The sequence below is a fragment of the Styela clava genome, chromosome 7 (assembly GCF_964204865.1).
Source record: "Styela clava chromosome 7, kaStyClav1.hap1.2, whole genome shotgun sequence".
NCBI lineage: Eukaryota > Metazoa > Chordata > Ascidiacea > Stolidobranchia > Styelidae > Styela > Styela clava.
Window position 1 is genome coordinate 16,181,257 of NC_135256.1, and position 18,220 is coordinate 16,199,476.

The 18,220-nt window shown below is 34.4% G+C and overlaps 1 protein-coding gene across 6 annotated transcripts in view; it reads right to left on the reverse strand.

The window, feature by feature from the left end:
* The window catches only part of LOC120327908 (uncharacterized), a 104,154-nt gene that overhangs the window by 79,270 nt on the left and 6,664 nt on the right, over nt 1-18,220 (reverse strand). For 5 of the 6 annotated variants that reach the window (XM_078114390.1, XM_078114389.1, XM_078114387.1 and 2 more), the window contains exons 5-9: nt 17,977-18,196; nt 17,470-17,544; nt 7,824-7,924; nt 4,780-4,969; nt 3,183-3,293 (exon numbers count right to left, since the gene is read on the reverse strand). In XM_078114390.1, coding sequence (XP_077970516.1) covers nt 3,183-3,293; nt 4,780-4,969; nt 7,824-7,924; nt 17,470-17,544; nt 17,977-18,196 — 697 coding nt within the window. Of the gene's footprint in view, nt 1-3,182; nt 3,294-4,779; nt 4,970-7,823; nt 7,925-8,391; nt 9,123-17,469; nt 17,545-17,976; nt 18,197-18,220 lie in introns of those variants that run through there. The other variant, XM_039394276.2, reaches the window with a different exon arrangement.

The window sequence follows — 18,220 nt, forward strand, 5'->3', positions numbered from 1 at the left end:
CACGGTTATATGTCTAGTTTATTTACACCTCTAACCTGTAATATATATTCAATTCTGAATTGGTTCCTGTTTACGCCAATCTTTAGGGCATTCAGTATAAGGACGCAACGAAAGTTATTATTCGTCTGACCGCTGCAAGTTGATACCTCAATGAAGGAAATTTTATATCGGTGCAATATGACACTGCACAATCTATTCGTGGCATAGCTCAGTTTTAATTATTTTTTATGAGATAATCCACGGTAATGAGAATGCATCGTGTGTTTCCATATACTCAATAAATTATTCTTTGCTTCACAGTCAATGGGGTATAAAGGTTGGGGCTGGGTCTATTTCCGCGTTATAATATAGCACTTCTGTTTTATTTCAGCGGCGATGAATAAACAAGTAATGATAAATTAGATGAAGTATGCAATGGCTAGACTATCTATCGGCAATTCGTACACAATCATAAACACTGCTTTACATATCTTTACTCAAAGCCTAAATAGTAAAGTCAACCGCAGGTGACCATTATGAAATATCAATATTACAGCAAAATGGCTTGGGCTTGATCTTTTCAAGATTATAATGCTATTTATACAAATTAGATAGACTATAAGCATAAGCTTTCTTTCCTTTTCTTCCTTTCCCCTTTATCCCTATTCACTTTTTAAACACCGTCGACCACCGAAAATATAACGTATACAAATTAAAATGTGCAGTGTTTCATACATGATGTTTATCAAGTCAGTAAGCTAACTGAGTAGATATGAGGGGTTTAATAAACAGCAGATGAGCGATTGTTTGTCAATATTTTCATGACATAACCTCATTAAATAGTCAGTATACCTTCCATCACTTAGGAATAAATTGCTTCGAATTTTTCTTGACCCTGTGGTCGAAACGTACGAAGTTTAAAATGAAATACTCAATTTTCGAATTCACACTCAGGCCACTACCCGCATACATTAAAATCAAACATCCCTCCACTGTTACTGGATTCGAAATATTATTTCACAAATCATTAAATTGAAATCAAGTAAATTCTTAATCAAGTGAAGTGATGCATTATTCCACTATTTCGGTTCCGAACGCAAACATGTTTGTGTACATCGAATGAAAACCTATAAAAAGCTAACGTTATTGCAATTCAATCTTTCAACTTAATTCCAGAATGAAAGCCTATATTCTGTATTTCCCACAAATTGAAAACATGAAATACATTGATACAATAGACAACGCATTAGGAAGTAATTTAATACCAACGCTGATATGTGCTGTCGCATTAACATATTTGCATATTCAATAATGGCTTTTATATTTGCGGATCACTTCGCTTCATATAGTACTAACTCGCAAGCAAGTTCACGAACTCAGCGAGTCCTGATTTGTTAAGCAGTATGGCTGCCAAACTTTCATTGTAAATTACATATAGCAATGTTGGCTTAGCCTATAAAATGCTAAAAAGAATTGGCTTGATTTTATAAAAAAAAGGTGAATGAATCACAGTACTGCGATTGTCAGCATACGGGATTTGCACTCTCTGGATACTGTGTTCAAATATGGTTTCAAAAAAATGCGATGTAAACATACCAAAATAGTGCGTGAAGTTTCAAAAGATCAATCAGTGACTCAATGGCATTCTTACCAATGAATTATACATAGCAGAAAGTTCAAATTCCAATAAGCGGGACGGATAGCGAAACTGGGCGCACTTCTAAGTTTTAGGTTTTGGCTCTCTAAGATAATTCATTATAGGTTTTGTATGCAGTAATGATTTTATACATCCGCAATATCGACACTAAAATTGACTAAATTTGACGCAAACATCACATGAAAATATCTCTCTATTTTACACGTTACTTCCAATCACATTTCGTTTTGTAGCACGTACAGCATGGTCGTCTCTGCCTAGATTATGCTACGTCAGTTGCTGATATCAACGGACATGAGCAGTAATCCACAATCCTCGTTTCCTATAGTCAATAATCAACTGTATTACAATCATTCATGATCATGACTATACTTTTGCTTTAATATGTTATTTTAACATACTGAAGGAGATTAGTGGGCCCATCTGATGACTTAAGTTTAGAATTTAATATTACCGTATACTATAGAGCATGGACTACTTTTCACAGACGCGGGTAATTTTCCCAAATGCTTTTATACATCGCGTGTGAACTAAAATGAAATGTTACCCAACGACCATTCAACTACGCCTCACGCTAAACTAAGTAAAAAAACTAAGAAAAGTAAAACTGAAGAAAATAGGAAAATAGTTAACAAACTTCTGTCTAATTATAAATTAAAAAAGACATATTTCAAGAACCTAACAAGAACTTAAAAACATCAAGCGAAACTACTCTGGTTGCCAGACACTTATATATAATATTATTGAAGAAACACGCAATGTGACGATGCCCGTTTGACTCAACCACTTCCGTTGGTTAATAGGGTTGCATCACGTTATATGCATTATAAATTGCTTATTAAAATTAAAGCGTAATCCACAAATAAAAGAAAACCAAATATATTTGGGGTTTTGCCAAAAGCGGATTTAAATATATAAATAGCGTACATTTCTTGCCGCTTTCTCCCCATTATACGTTTTCTTTATAAGTAAAGTTCAATATTTTCGAAATAATACGTCATCATAATAATCAATGACGTCATGATAGTATAAGCTGTTATATTGATATACAAATGTATATGATTTTATATGAGTATTATATTATTAGTTTTATTCAAATTAAAATAGAAGTACATGACTTGTGAAAACCAATAATAATCCCTCGAAAAGTCAGTGACAATTAATACAAAAACGTGAAATAAGAAACCTTTGAATAATGAATAATGAAACAAATAGACTAATAGAAACGACTAATTTCATTACGAAAACTGTTGTAGAGATTTTATAAAAAGACGGACTCAAGAGAAGCGATTTATTGATCCCTATTATTCCTATTTTTCATTACAAACTGAAAATATAATTGTATTTTATTTTTTATTATGGTGAATTTTTTCCTCATAATATTTCGTTTTGCTGAAATTTTGCCTTACAATAGATTGGAAAGAAAAACTAACATTGGCGCCGATATATTCAAAGAAAGAATAAATATAAAGTGGAAAGATAATACGTGTTTGATTTGTACATTTCCAAGTGGAACTGTAAGGTTGCATTGTAACCATCAACTTACCCATTTAGCAGAGCCTTGGAATCTGTCATCGTCTTTGATTCTTGTTTTTTGAATTTCTTCCGAAGACTCATTCTCGACGAAAATTTTTTCGGAGAAAAGTGTTTTCCATCACTGTTGGAAATAAAACAAATTGATTTAATAATTGATTTCCATTCACAATACTTGAGTCTTTTGTGTTGTTTTGCAAGGGGTATTAAATCAGAAGTGCTACACTATTTGCTGAAAAAAAAATATTGTTCATATTCATCGTATAAGCGCGATGTTTTGAAGTTGCTATTTTTACACTCAGGCTTTTTCAAGTTCAATCTCTATGATTATTTTTGACATTTTATTATGAAAATAACCGGAATTTGATAATTTTATAAAAAATTTCAAGTGTAATCGAGTGTATGCGGAAAGCTCAATTCGTAATAACATTTTTATTGTATCGTAGCGCCTACTAGAGGCCATTAGAAATATTACTATTGGTGAAACGGAATTGGTCGAAGTATGTGGAATTTCTTGGGTCCCTCTAATTTTTTACATTGCTGCAACCAGCAAGCGCCTGTTATCAATTTGATACTAATAATTTTAAAGCAAAAACATTGGGTAATTTCCTAACGCTTTCAAGATTCAAAACTTTGCAATTACTACCGTGTTTTACGACCATAGAGCGCACCTTAAAACCCCTTTTTCTCAAAAATCGACCGTGCGCCCTACAAGCTGGAGCGCAAAATGTATAGATCAGGTATATGTGGTATTGCCTAAACTCAAAACTAGTACCGGTATTGCTTTACAAACCGCTGCGTCTTATAGCCCGATTCCTTTATAACCCCAATTAAAACAATTTATTGACAGTGAGCCTTATAATACTTATGTTGTGTCTTGTGGTCCGTAGAAATACGATAATTCGATTTTATTCAGGATATTTACATGAATCTAATCACGAGTTGTTGCCAGGCGACTACAACCTACAATACTGACTTGGTTAATAAATACGTTGGCGTTTGTCATTTTTGATATCAAATAACCTGCAACCAAATTGCAATCTCAATGAATGAGAATCAAGCTATATACACACTTATCCATTATATATAAAAATTAACACAAGAAAGGATGATATTTTCAGTCCGTATGGCACGCAATGTGCTTACGGATTTTGAAACAACAGTGAGGGCTATAAAAGCGTAAACAACGTTACTGAAATCTGGTTTTCGTCAAAAATATTTGTGACATTTTGACTTATCAGCACGCCATTGCGTTTTCACATAAAACTAGAAAGAGTACTTCAGTAATGTTTTCGGAAATTCAGTTTTGTTTGAGACTGAATAGCGTATTAAACCAATGTTTTTATTAAAATACGCACGACGGAAGGTCAGGATTCAACAGCAATTAATATTTGTGTTATTGCTAACGTTTTCTTTTCACATTTTTCATTTATTGGCGCATTTTTAGTTGGTGGGCTTTCCACACCTGTCCCACGGGTTGGAAGAATTAGTATCACGAAGACGCCTTGAATGTGATACCGCTTATGATTTTTGCCAATAAAAGGCTCTGTAAATCCTTTCAGCGCGTAAGCAATAATTTATGTTAATTCAAAATATATATCTATAATTACGTCTTGTCATCCATGTCTGATAAATCCGCTTTATGAATTTCAATCGCGTTTCTTCTCACAAAATTACGTCCAGATGCCGTCACTGTCGACGTAGGTTCGTGCGTTGGTGTTGAATTAGCTGATTTTGCATATGATCTCTTGAAAGGGGATTCTGCAGTTACGTTTGTTGTCAGGCTGCTGCTACTTCCGCCTGTGATATAGCATTTAATTTTCAAATATCATTCAGAAAGCTATTTCTCTCGCATATGCATATTTCAGTCATTTCTCAAAATAGAGAACACTGCATTATATAGTATATAAATAGAAAGCAGTTTGTTGTTAGAATAGTAACATAAATCCAAATTACAAAATATTTAATATCTCCGGCCACCAGTGATGCAACTATAGATGATGCTCAACAAACAGTCATGTGGAATTGAGGATTTCATTGGCATGGATTGTATGTGTTTGTATGAAATACATGAAAAGGATTCATTCCCATCTTGATAAATGTGAAAAATTTCAAGAACAAACAATATTGTTTAAAAGATTGTATAACCTACTGGTAATAACTGTAATATATATTTAATAAGTGAAGTGAAATTTATTCACAAAGTAAATAAGAGCAATGAGATAAATTCATTCACAGGTTTTATCTATTTTATAGCACTATAGTTCAAAAATTATTTTGATAATTAAAAAAAAAAATATCATGGCAACTCAGAACCCTAGCTGTGTGCTCCACACACAATGTATGCTTTTCCTTCCTACCCATATGAAGACATTGTAATTTTATATATAGCTTATATATCTATCTTTTCATTAAACTCGAATATACACGCATGCCCTGTCTCTCTACCTTATGCGTCTCGATATAACATATTATGCCAATTTCAAAGCCCGAGATCTTCTTGGTTTAATGATGCCTTTATACTGCGCCTATCAATTTAAGCATGCTTTATGACTTACAGACAATGAGTGAGTATCCGATTGACCTAAACGTCCTAAACTGTAACATGTCTGAACTGTGCTGAAACGACGGAAGTTTCTGTTACTCATTCTATATGATCATGTTAGCTCACTTGATGGAAAATTAGTACTGTATTTGTAGCAAAGTTCTTGATGTAGATTCACTACATTTAAAAGCAAATTATTATTTTTGTTTCAATATTCGGCCATTAGAACGACTAGAATTGTTGTAACTATACTGATGTATTAATAGATATATACCGGATATAGTTGAAATACTATACAACAGAATATCAAATCTATGCATGAATATACCAACTATGGATTTCATTGCCAATATTGCAATATTTTGTAGGTATGTTACCAAACATCACATAAATATTCACGTTATTGCCAAGAAGCACACGATAATATTTTTGGTCGGATGACATTCGAAATAAATTACTCAAAAACCAAAACCGTCAAATATTTTGAGATGTTTTCTAGCATAGTCATATTTTGTTGTTTAGGGTTATTCGCTTTATGATATAATTTTGACAAAAACCGTTTCGCGAATTAAACCAAAAATGGTTGAAAATCCGTCTTCCACAACTTTTTTGGTGTTTTTCGAGTATACGTATACCTTTAGAAAATGACTAATCCATATAGTTGCGAACTTCCCTTGAGAATGAAAAAGAGTCGGCAATGGTTTGAATAGCTTATATATACAATGCACTGCCCTCATTCAATTGCATCACCTCAAAGAGATGATGACACTTCGTTTTGCCAAAGACGTATACGACGCCAACATTACACATTCGATTGGCTTAAAACAATAAGCAAAACAAAGAAGGTGAATCATATATTAGGCTATGTGAACTGCAAATTGCAATATCATTCAAATCTGCGCCAAAACGCGCATCTTACATTCGGTTTTCCTTTCTGAAAACGGCAAGATCAGCTTATCTCGCTTTGATACAAAGTTCATTTTTATTTATAAATACTTGAATCCAATATTTTATTGTCGTATACAAATTTGCATATTACAATACTTTTAGAGTAAGCACAGAATGATCAACACAAATGATAAGAAACAAGATCATTGTTGTCGTGTGATGGAAACAGATTGTGGTGTTGATGTAACAAATAGTACCAAACTCTTCCTTCATATATTCAAAATTTGTTACCACACTACATTGCTAACCTTTACAGAGCTTGAAATGACTACATAACACTCAAATTTAGTATGGAAATCTAATTTAAGCCTTGTATTTCCTTCCTCTGATTAATAAGTGTAACTATTATGCTTCATAAACTATACACGAGTAAAATTTTGAATTCTCGGGAATACTAAATCGGTATTATGTAACTATAATGCTAACAACCCCCTTCACATTCCTCTCTATAACTATACAGAGGATTGATGACACCAAGCTGCTTTCACAACTAAAAAAATTTTGAGTCACATAACAATAGTAGTAAGACCACGATTGTTTACCTCCCCTATTTTTACATAATAAATAGGTCATTATACGACACTCGAAAGAAAAAACGAAAAATTGCCAGAAATGGCCATAATTGAATTGTATTCTAGTGCGTCATTTTCATATGGTTCATTCCAGTTTGTGTGTATGACTGACTGAAGTTACTGTCACTAGCATTTGATCGACTATTTATTAGCCACACGCGTTCTACTTCTATAGCTAAACATATAAAAAAAGCCGGCATTGTAAAGTTTTGGTTCGCGTGATCACATTATTCATCCAGGGTTTGATCATCAACCAAAGGTATTGAGAAAATTTACATTTTGGGAGAAAGGGAACGTACCTTAACTAAGATCACATCGATTCTGATAAAACGCAGAACTGAATAAAGGCTAATTGTCTCCGGGCTAAATTTGAATATATATATTTACAAACAGGGTCTGAAATAATAAAGTCCAAGTGCACATCTCAAATATTCCCGTTTGATAAATTGCTTAAGAATTCGAAGGTATAAAATCTGAAAATCTACTCGGGGTTCGAATTCTGACAGCCATATATACAACTATTTTTAATCGTATATCATAGAACTCGGAAAAACGAGCATTTAAATATAACGAAACAAACAATTCATACCTGTGGCAAGTCTAACTCCGACAGCGTCAGATAAATTTTCAGTGCTCACTTTAGGCGAAGACTTCCTCCTGTCTGGCGACAGTCGACGAAAGAGGTCGGATCTGGCAAACGGGAGTAAGTATTATTGTCATTCAAATATTACAGACAAGGCCATTCTTTTTATTAGCAAATGCTTGAAAAGTTTTTGGGATAATTTGCTAAAGAAATATGGCAGACTACAGCTCTTACGATCACTATTGATTGTTATGTAGTTTATAATTACTGATACGTGATTTGGTATGCGCTGGCTTCCCGAGTTGCCGTAGATAGCTAATAAATCATATATCCATGTTTGTATTACTATGCTACATCTACAACAACTATAAAACTAACATAATGCATTTCTAGATTGAAATTTGGTAAAATCAATCTACAGCGCCGCAGCTACGTAAGTCTATGATAACCACCAAAGTTTGTTTATTTTAACTCCGGGTGGGTGGCATATTTATACTGACTGTATAAGAGAAAACTACAGTAATAATTGTAAGTTACGAAATCTAAAAAATCAAACATATTAGGTCAATACTACCCAGCTGTAAGACGAGATTTTTTTTTGCTAGAATTTTTTCTCTTAAATACGAAATTGACTTTGCTCGGAGAGACATCCCTGGGTTCAGCATTTCCTTGGTCCTTGAAATTGTAACCCTGAATTTTTGCAATTTTATTGTACTCTTTGACAGCTTCCACGTCGCTAGCTTTTTCAAATCCAATCGATACAGAAGGCTTATATTTTTTATTGGTCTCGTCGAGAGGGACGGGGTTCACTGTCATCTCGCTTATACTAAGGCTGTTTGCATCTTTTTCGGGCATTGACAAAGTTTCCGTGAAAAACTTTTTAATCGCTTCGAAGCATTTTTTGTTTCTTTTATTTGGGGTCAAATTTGCAATCTCTTCTGATAAATCGAGGCCTTCAACTTTCAAATATGAAATTAGTGGCGATGTTGCCACGGCCAAGGTATCGGGTAAAGAAGACTTCGGAGACTTCGGATCAAAGGTCGGCGTCCACTCAAGCGAATCTGCATAACACAAGCTGAAGACTCCCCCGTTTTCTCTGATGTAGTCCAGGACGTCATCCACTTTACTAAGCTGCTCTTTGACATCAACGAGGCCATCTTCGAGCATTTTTATCCGCTTGGTACTATTTTTATCTCTTTCGAGTATTTCGGCCTTCAGGGTTTCGAAGCTGGCAACCAATTCATCATTGCTGCACATGTTGTCACTTGTTATGGACTGTTTCTTTTCCATTATAAAGTGAATAACTTATTACTTAACAAACGGTATGTGCCACTACAAATCCTAGTATTCAAATGGATGAATAAATCAATATTTCGCATCTTATTGTACGCAGATACGGAAGTATTATGTAGATATATCCGATACGCGTATAGTGAATATGATTCACTGAGCCTTTTAACGCTGGCTAACGTTACAATTTAGATGAGGTGACGCATTGTTCGTGTTGATCTACAAAAGCCAAGTATGCGCCAGAGACGAAACTGACAAAATGAGTTAAAAATCATCCTATAAATATTGAAATAAAATCTTGTTCAGTTGGAAGCTTACTACAACGACTTGCACAAAGCGTTGCTGCAATTTGTCATACTTACCACACTCAGGTGAACTGACTAAATAGTAATACGGCATCAGCCATAAAAGTTAATCAACACAATCGAATGCTACATTTCTAATTATTGACTCTATCAAATCAAATGAAGGAATTTATTCGTCATTCGGCAAATTATTTTTATGATAATTAGTAAGCTAAGTTTTGCCAAGATAAATGTGAAGTCAGGGCACGCGTTGGCCATAGCCATGTTTTGCCCTTGACCAAGTTTTCTAATTCTCGACTGCATTTATGGTAAATAAACCGTGAAAATTTGCCTTCTGGTTCCTCGCTCGTCCTCAAATACAGTAGCTACATTCATTAACTATAATGACCTTGCACCATGCCAAGTTAGACACAGAAACATCTATCTAACGCAGGCCGGATGTTTCTAACATATAATCACAAGTCTACTGCAGCGACGACGAAACAAATCTCAAGAGAGGTAACAGTTGTTAAAGTTTATATATTAGACAACTGATCATGCAGATGTACAAATTAATATTTGCTTTGATATTGTATACCAGTTTGATCTTCTGTAACTGTTCTTGTGAAACAGCCATTCTTGCTCGCCAGCGTTACACGATCGACGCAATGTCGATGTACAATGTAGAGAATACACGATAATAAATTACAATGGTATCATAATAGGTAATCATGGTGCAGATAAGGTGAAAAAAGTATCCATTCTTGTCTACACATCGCTGATTCAATTTTGAATACATTCCTTATGTATATATATGAACAGACATTGATAAAAGTTTCTAATGGATAAATTTAAAATAAGTAGGTAAGTTTTGTTGAATGAAACCGATGGCACACTGCAATACGTTTTGGAACAATAAAACGATTCAAATTTGCGAGTTATTCGTATCGAAATTCGCTTTTTTATGCGAACATAATGAATGATTTCGCTATCCCTTTTTAAATGATTTGCCCTATCCCGTTCAGGTGTACTTCAGTGTACTCACCATCACATAGAAATAATACTTTTAATAAGAAATTGAATTTCAGTGCAAAACGATCTAGCTTAATTAGTTGCGGTAGCAGTATCTGTGTATACTATTGTAGTTGTATTGTATGTATTGATGATACATAATACAATTTGTATGTATCATGTGGCATCCAAGTTGGCACTCGGTTTATTCATTTGTCAGATGAATTCAATTAACGCTAATCCGAATGAGGAGAAAAGAAATACATTTTGTTGAAGGACGATTGTTAAGTAAGAAAAAGCTATAGCAGTGTATTGGCGGCGTATGAACAGCGAAGTTTTTTTTTATTAACTGCTGTCTTCATCATGGTTTGCATTCGACTTCCATGCATTTCATCGATGTTTCAGAGCAGGAGTGTCTACTCGGCAATAGGTCAGCTTATTCAAATATTAATCAAACAAAAATACAATGTATAAATTTGTAAAATTTTCATTCATTTGTTCAGAAGGGTAAATCTGATACGAAAATTGAATTGCATTCTTCAAAAATGTCATTCGCCTGAAACGTGCTATTTACACATATTCCCAGACTCACTGCAGATCTAGTTCCGGCTTCGAGACTTACTTTCATATAGCCAAATGGGTTGTTGACGTTACATGATAGGCGAGGTCGATTAATGCGGTTTTAATTTATAATTTCAGAGTACTTTCAAAGTATGTCTTGTCAGACTGCCGATGAGTTCATTCACGTTTATCTATATTTAGATGGAAACATTATACGATCAGTTCAATTTATCTCCAGGTAAACATATATATATGAAATGAATGCAATCCGTTCAGAGCTAAGAGAAACTCAAAGTGATAGGTGATGCCTATCAAAAATTAGTATTCTAAATCAGTGGTTCTCAATTTTTCGTGTGACTCATTTGCAGCGTCAAAATGAATTATTAGGTCCACAACTTTCGGTAAAAATTTTGATTATATGTCATAAAAATGTTTTTTTTTCCATCAATATATATAAACAAAACCCATTCCATTCAAAGAGACCACCCCAAGAAACACTGATATAAAGAACTAAAAGAGGATGCACGTTCATTCTTGAACCCACAAGTGTGTATTGCTAACTAAATCTGGGTTTTCAATAACCAACCATGAACTTTAATGACTCCATGAAAACAATTATCCTGAGTTCCTGACTGATTTGATGAATAATTATTTATGACCAGTGTTCACTATTAGCGCACTTTTTTGCGAAAATTGCGAAGCACTTTCGCAACTTTTTTTAGGGACTGCGAAATAGCACTTTTTTCCGATTTTGAAGAGAAATAGCACTTTTTTCCGATTTTGAATGGAATAAAAATTCAAAGTTAACAAATATTTTCGAGTATTAAGTTGACAAATAAGTAACATACTAGTACTTTTGTAACTCAATTCTGCATAACATAACGATATTTACCCGAATTCTAACCTATGAGATGCAGACATAGGAGATAAATCTTATGCATTAACGGCAAAATTCTTGTTTATAATATGATTATTATACAAGCACACCGATTCCGCTTCTCCCGCATATACGCTCCTGGCGTCTTTGAAACCAGATGTTGGAATACTACGCAGTGCGTTTCTTTGAACGAGAGTGGTCATGTGACTATCAATGATATCGATGAATTCAAAAGACTATAAAAGTGCTAGTAAAGTGTTATAGTCACTTTGGATAAATTGTGACCAAAGTGCACGATTTTCAAATCAGACGAATCTTTTAGCAGCATGTCACAGATTTGCAAAATCACCAAATTCACAAAATACCATTAAGTGCCATTTTATTGTAATCACAATGTTGAAAGCACGTGGCATTTTCCGAAATTTTGCGATATTTACACAACTATTTCTCATTGATATGCGAGTACGGGTGGGCAAAATTCAATATTTTTTTGAATCGAATATTTTTAACGTACAGAATAACAAATATTTTTGGAACGTCGGTAAAAAATCGGCAACAAAGCCTTTTTACTGGTTAAATCCGTTGTAATCGCTAATTGTTCTTGTCACCGATCGTTTTGGCGGCGATATCCAGGTTTTGGTAATCTATATTCCCGCCCTCTCTTTTTTACAAATATGAATTCTTGCGGGTCGGCGGACGAAGTTTTATATTTCGGGTTTACCCGTTGGTTCACATCGGCAACAGCTGTTGAAGACATTGAGGACTCAAATTAACATTTGCGTTGGCTTAAATACCTATCAAGATTTGTATATTTACCGTCCCAATTTTATGCGAATGGTAATATTATTGTCGATACCGTGATGCAGATATTTATTAAGACGATAATTAACTTTCTCATGTTTTTCTATGGTGATAAAGTTCGCAAATCCGAAATTGTGCCAATCCTGAATGTTGATTTAAAATAGTGATTGAATAATTCGGCAATAAAGGCATTTCTGCGTGGTCATAAGACGAGATGACGTTAATGAACAGCACTTCTTCGACAGGATATTTTACGTATGCGACTTAATGCTAAAAAGATTGGGCTCGAGTGCTTTAGTGCCTAATAGAGGTCAGGAGCTAATTGTAACTAATTCCCTCAAGTTTCAACGTGTTTTCAACAAAACAATACCCCGGCGATAATTATAGCTAAAATGTTACCGAGCAATTCACAATTTTATTTATGGAATTTGCAAATTCACCAGTTTCTTGACGATTTTGATAATGTCACGCCCTAATCATTAGTGCAAAAATTATCCCCTTCTTCCGCGGCGGTTTGACGGGTTCTTTGTTCCATTCTTCAGAAAGTTCTGACACGGAGGGATATAGAATACTGAATCCGGAGGGTTGAATCCCTGTCGACTTACTGGCGATTTTCCGTTTTGGAGTGGGTGAAACATTCTCTATTTTAAATTAAATGACGTTTCGCGGGCTAGAGTTCTCCCCGAATATGATGTGTACCAGACGTTAGTCAGACGATAGATAAAACATTAGATTAATAATGACGCCCAGTTTTCGAAAATACAAAGTTATATCGCAAAAAATGCGTTTTGATACATTTGGAATGAAACATTATTTACCGGTAATTCAGATCATATTTTAGTCTTGTTGACACCCGGTATCCGAAAATACAGTTGTATCGCGAAAAATGTGTTTTGTTACATTTAAAATAAAACATTTTTGCGATTAATTTAGATCATATTTTACTTTTCACGACATCCGTTTCCGAATATACAAGGTTATATCGCGAAAATGTGTTTTGTAACATTTAAAATAAAACATTTTTGCGATCAATTTAGATCATATTTTACTTTTCAGGACACTCGTTTTCGAAAATACAAGGTTATATCGCAAAATGTGTTTTGTTACATTTAAAATAAAACATTTTTGCGGTATATTTAGATCAAATTTTACCTTTCACGGCAACCCGTTTCCGAAAATACAAAATTATATCACAAAAAATGCGTTTTGTTACATTTATTTTGCATTCCCAATAAAATACATATTTTCCCTAATTAAAGTAGTCGATAAATCTGTTCCGGTCGTTCAAGCTCGACACACGTTTGGACGAGTGTGGGGCGGTTTTTTGGTCGACGATAAATTAAAAAGTTGCCACACGTTATTTGTATAACGATAATAACTGAAAATTAAGATTTTGCAATAGAAGTGAATTTGTCTCAAGATGGTATTTTACGATTCTTGACCACAGAAAATAAACACGCTGACAGGCTTGGTTATAATTGATATCCGTTTAATTTATTTTACACTATTAATAAACGCGCCACACCAAGTGCGGCCATATAAATTGCAGTCGCATCGGTATGGACTGTATCTTTTTGGCGCTCTCACATTAATAATAATTTTCAACAAAACAATACCCCGACGGTCATTAAAGCTGAATTCGTTACCGAGTAATTCACAATTTTATTCACGGAATTTGCAATTTCAAGATCTCACTTGACGATTTTGATGATGTCATGCCCTAATTATTACTGCTTAAATGCCTCGAAATACAACAAATGTAATCATTTTCGACAATAACAAGCGCAACAATCGAGCCGTTATAACGAAATTCGCGATTGATTTTACCTCTCTCTTGTTTACAATTTTAACATCCCGCCGGCCATGTATGGTCGAATAAAATGTTCACATATTCGAAACATGACTTGGCCAAGGATGAAAGGGATCACTAAAGAGCTAATAGAAAGTACATACGCGAGGGTATGATATTAATATCGAGAATATTTGTGAGCATATCACAGGACGGAAATATTTTGCACCCGGCTGTTTGTTGGCAGAACAACGATACGCTAAAGTTAATTGATCGAATACAGGAAAGTATTTATTTATCACCTCACTTGCGAACATCGAGGTTTTGGCGGAATTGTACGATCATGTTGTCTTTCTTAAATAATAACTTTTTCAATAAATGTTCATTTTCTTTTTGCGTCTTTATTGTATGTCGGGTTTTCATTTATTTTAAATTCGAAACTGTCCGAAATACTCCAACAGGTGTATAAGTACAATAATAATAGTACTTACCAAAGTACTTACCAGGGAAGTTTAATACACACGATGTGTTGTGGTCGTCGTAACTCCCGTTTTTTTATTTGATTGTTTTACATTCTGCTTAAAAAACAACGTCGTTTTGCAGTCATCTAACGTAACTCTCGCGACCAAATCTTTTTCGTTTTGTATGGCATCGTCTTGGCGCAATTTATTGCCGACTGAATTTTAATTGTGTTTTAGGATACCGTAAGTTACTTTCTGTTTGTTGGTTTCTAAACTTTACAAACTTGGTAGCAATTACTATTAATATGAGATTTGTGCATATAAACGATAGAATATCGCGACTGGATGTCCGATATCTGAGAATGCGTACTTCTCTTTCAACAATAATTTTCAGGATATCAGCGTTCATGTGGTCGAATAAAAATTATTTATCAAATGGATTGGTATTTCGAGACACTCTCAAAATTATTTGGGATCCACTATCATATCATTCGTTTATTTTCTATATTCATATTTTTTTCAAGAATCACCCTGTTATATTTCGTGTATCTCGCAAAAGAAAACTCTTTGGTGTCATCGTTCCTATTAGTGTAATTGCAATATATGGAAACCTCGCAAGTGGCGTTGTGATGCGAATATTTGATACTAGGTCAGCAGCATTACAAAGAGTGCTATTTATGAATGCTGAAAGTACACGGCATTACTAAACATTTTGCCAATATATGATGTTTTCTGCCTGAAATCGCACGCAAACCAAGGCATGTCGACATTTAAGAATTACTGGTCTTTGGGTAAGCTCTGAAATAGTATAATATAAATGTAAATGAGAAACTAGGTCACGCTAGCTCACGAAACGAGAGGATTTTCAAAGTGATCTTGTGTAATATTTCGAAGAAAAAAGTTTGAAAGGAAAGTAGGTCAACCTATCTCCTAAAAGGGGAGTATCCTGCGTAATATTTCGGAGGGAACGTAGGTTAACCTATCTTTTACAACAGCGGGTGGCGACTTTCAAAGTGGTTCAAAATCACAAATTAATAATTATCAGATTAGGTTTAGTGATAAATCGAAAAGTTGATTTTCCAGGGCACCTAACCGTAATTAGTTGATTGCTATTTATATTTGGGGGGGATTATTTTGCACGGGTTTTGTACAAATGATCCACCCTGTAACTAATATGGTTTCCAGCCTGCATGTATCAATCGTTGTCTGTTAGATGGAAGGAGTACCGGTAACAAATGTGAAAGCCTTTGCTGTTCACGCAAGTAAGCAACTGACACTGTGATACATTGCATGAAAGTTTGGTCCGCGCCAGGTGTTAGCAGATGTCCTTTCGTTGCCGATGAATTCGCTTGTTTCAATTAAACATGAATTCGCTTAAAGGGAACTCGGTTAACGGAAAGGCTTCTCTTTAATTCATAATATTAACCGGAGGAGCGCTTTTTCGAGTATCTATGCTGTTTTAAATGGGTTATATGAAAGGCTAGGGCACCTAACTTGTTAAAATCGGCAAAAGCACTTTCGCACTTTTTTTTTCGACTGCGAAGCACTTTCGCACTCATAATTCGCTTAGAGTTAACACTGTTTATGACTAGCCGATTACGTTGAAATTGATACATCATGCTTCGTAAAACAAGGCCAAACATGGAAAAATTCAAACGGTCTATTTATTTACTGTAGGCGTAGCAAACATGACACACCTACTGAATCTCTCTCCAACAGTCATTCATTTCACTTTGATCATATTGGGACCAAATATAATTGCATCTCAGGCGTATATATCTAAGTACGCTTGATTTTGTTTTGCTTCGAGCAATGTTCAATTTAAGAATGACGTCAATGATCAGGCTGTTAATTAATGCAGCGGCGATGACATAATGGGAAATTTACTCTGCGTATAAGACGACGCAAGAAACTGATATGAATTAGAAAACCAATTTATAGGTGGTAATTATTCTTGCGCATGGTGTATCGCCCGGTATTGTTAAATTGTGATGTATAAACAATACTGTAACAGCCAACTCCCAAGCGTAAAAACACTTGAATATATGGTTATATAGAATTTTAATACTAGTCCATTTGAATGAGTCTATAAGGTCTTAGATTTGCTAGATTTTTAAAACTTGTCGTCAAAGCTTCAGGCCCCAGTCATTTTTTCAGTTTATCCATTAACAACAACAGAACTGATGTGGGAAGACGTGCAACAATGGTACCATCGTTTACAGCAAGCAAGCGAATGTTTCAATGGGAAATATTAATTTTCTTATTTTAATTTTGGTTTGTGTACACAAATCGGTAACGTTAAATCATCATTCATACCACTGATTAGCCAATGATTATTATAACACGCGATTATTCATGTATATAAAATACAATATTTAGGGGAACAATATTTTTTCAATCATGCATGTTGGACAATAACTCCCAATTTTCCACCATTTTTGATTTCCATTCTCCCTATGTTTCTGAATTTTACATAATAAACAAAACTGAAGAGTACTTAAAGTAGTTTCACACTTTAAGTTATAACCCCTATTTAATTAGCCTTCAGAGCAAAAAATAGTCAGTTGAAATGACTAACCCGTTTTTCAGCAGCTTCAAGGTTTTCTTCTTGGGTGGCTGAATCGTAAAATCAGATTGTCGTCGATTTAAGAGGCTGGGAGTATAAAATACAAAGAAATATTAGCAATATGGGCAAAACTGTGTGACGCCGAAAGTCTCCACGTTTGCCAGACACAAGAATATGACAGCCTTAGCAAGTTTTCAAAAAAAGTAGTATCGCAGAAAATACGATTCAAATAAATATTCTTTTTGACCTAAAACAAGCGTGAATATGACCCATCGACCATTTGACATCAAATTACGTTACATCAAATTGAAAGATATCACCTTTTGTCTTGAATTATATTTACAAATCAACTACCATGTTTTGGTTAGAACGAAAGCTCAACAAATACAGTATATCTTAATTGTTGCCAATTTGAGTTACTCAGTACTTGTCTCCCGACTGAAAGTTTTACCATTATTATCATCTAAATTGATAATCAATGTTCTATTAAAATAATAATTCTATTCAAAAGTCACTCACTAAGTGTCATCAGCGGTCATTGTTAAAGATCCCTTTCTCTCCTTAGTAATATCCCGATGAACCATCATCATGTTCAATTTATCTGCGTCGCTAAAGCTATGAGACCGCCTGCGTTCTTTTACGTTGTCAGTTTGTAAATAATCCGTACGTTTTTGTCCGCAATTCAAATTCGTTGGTAGATCTGGTAGCGTCGTCTGTTTTTCGACGTTTTTCTTCGTTCCTGTGTAAGATAACATAACACGAT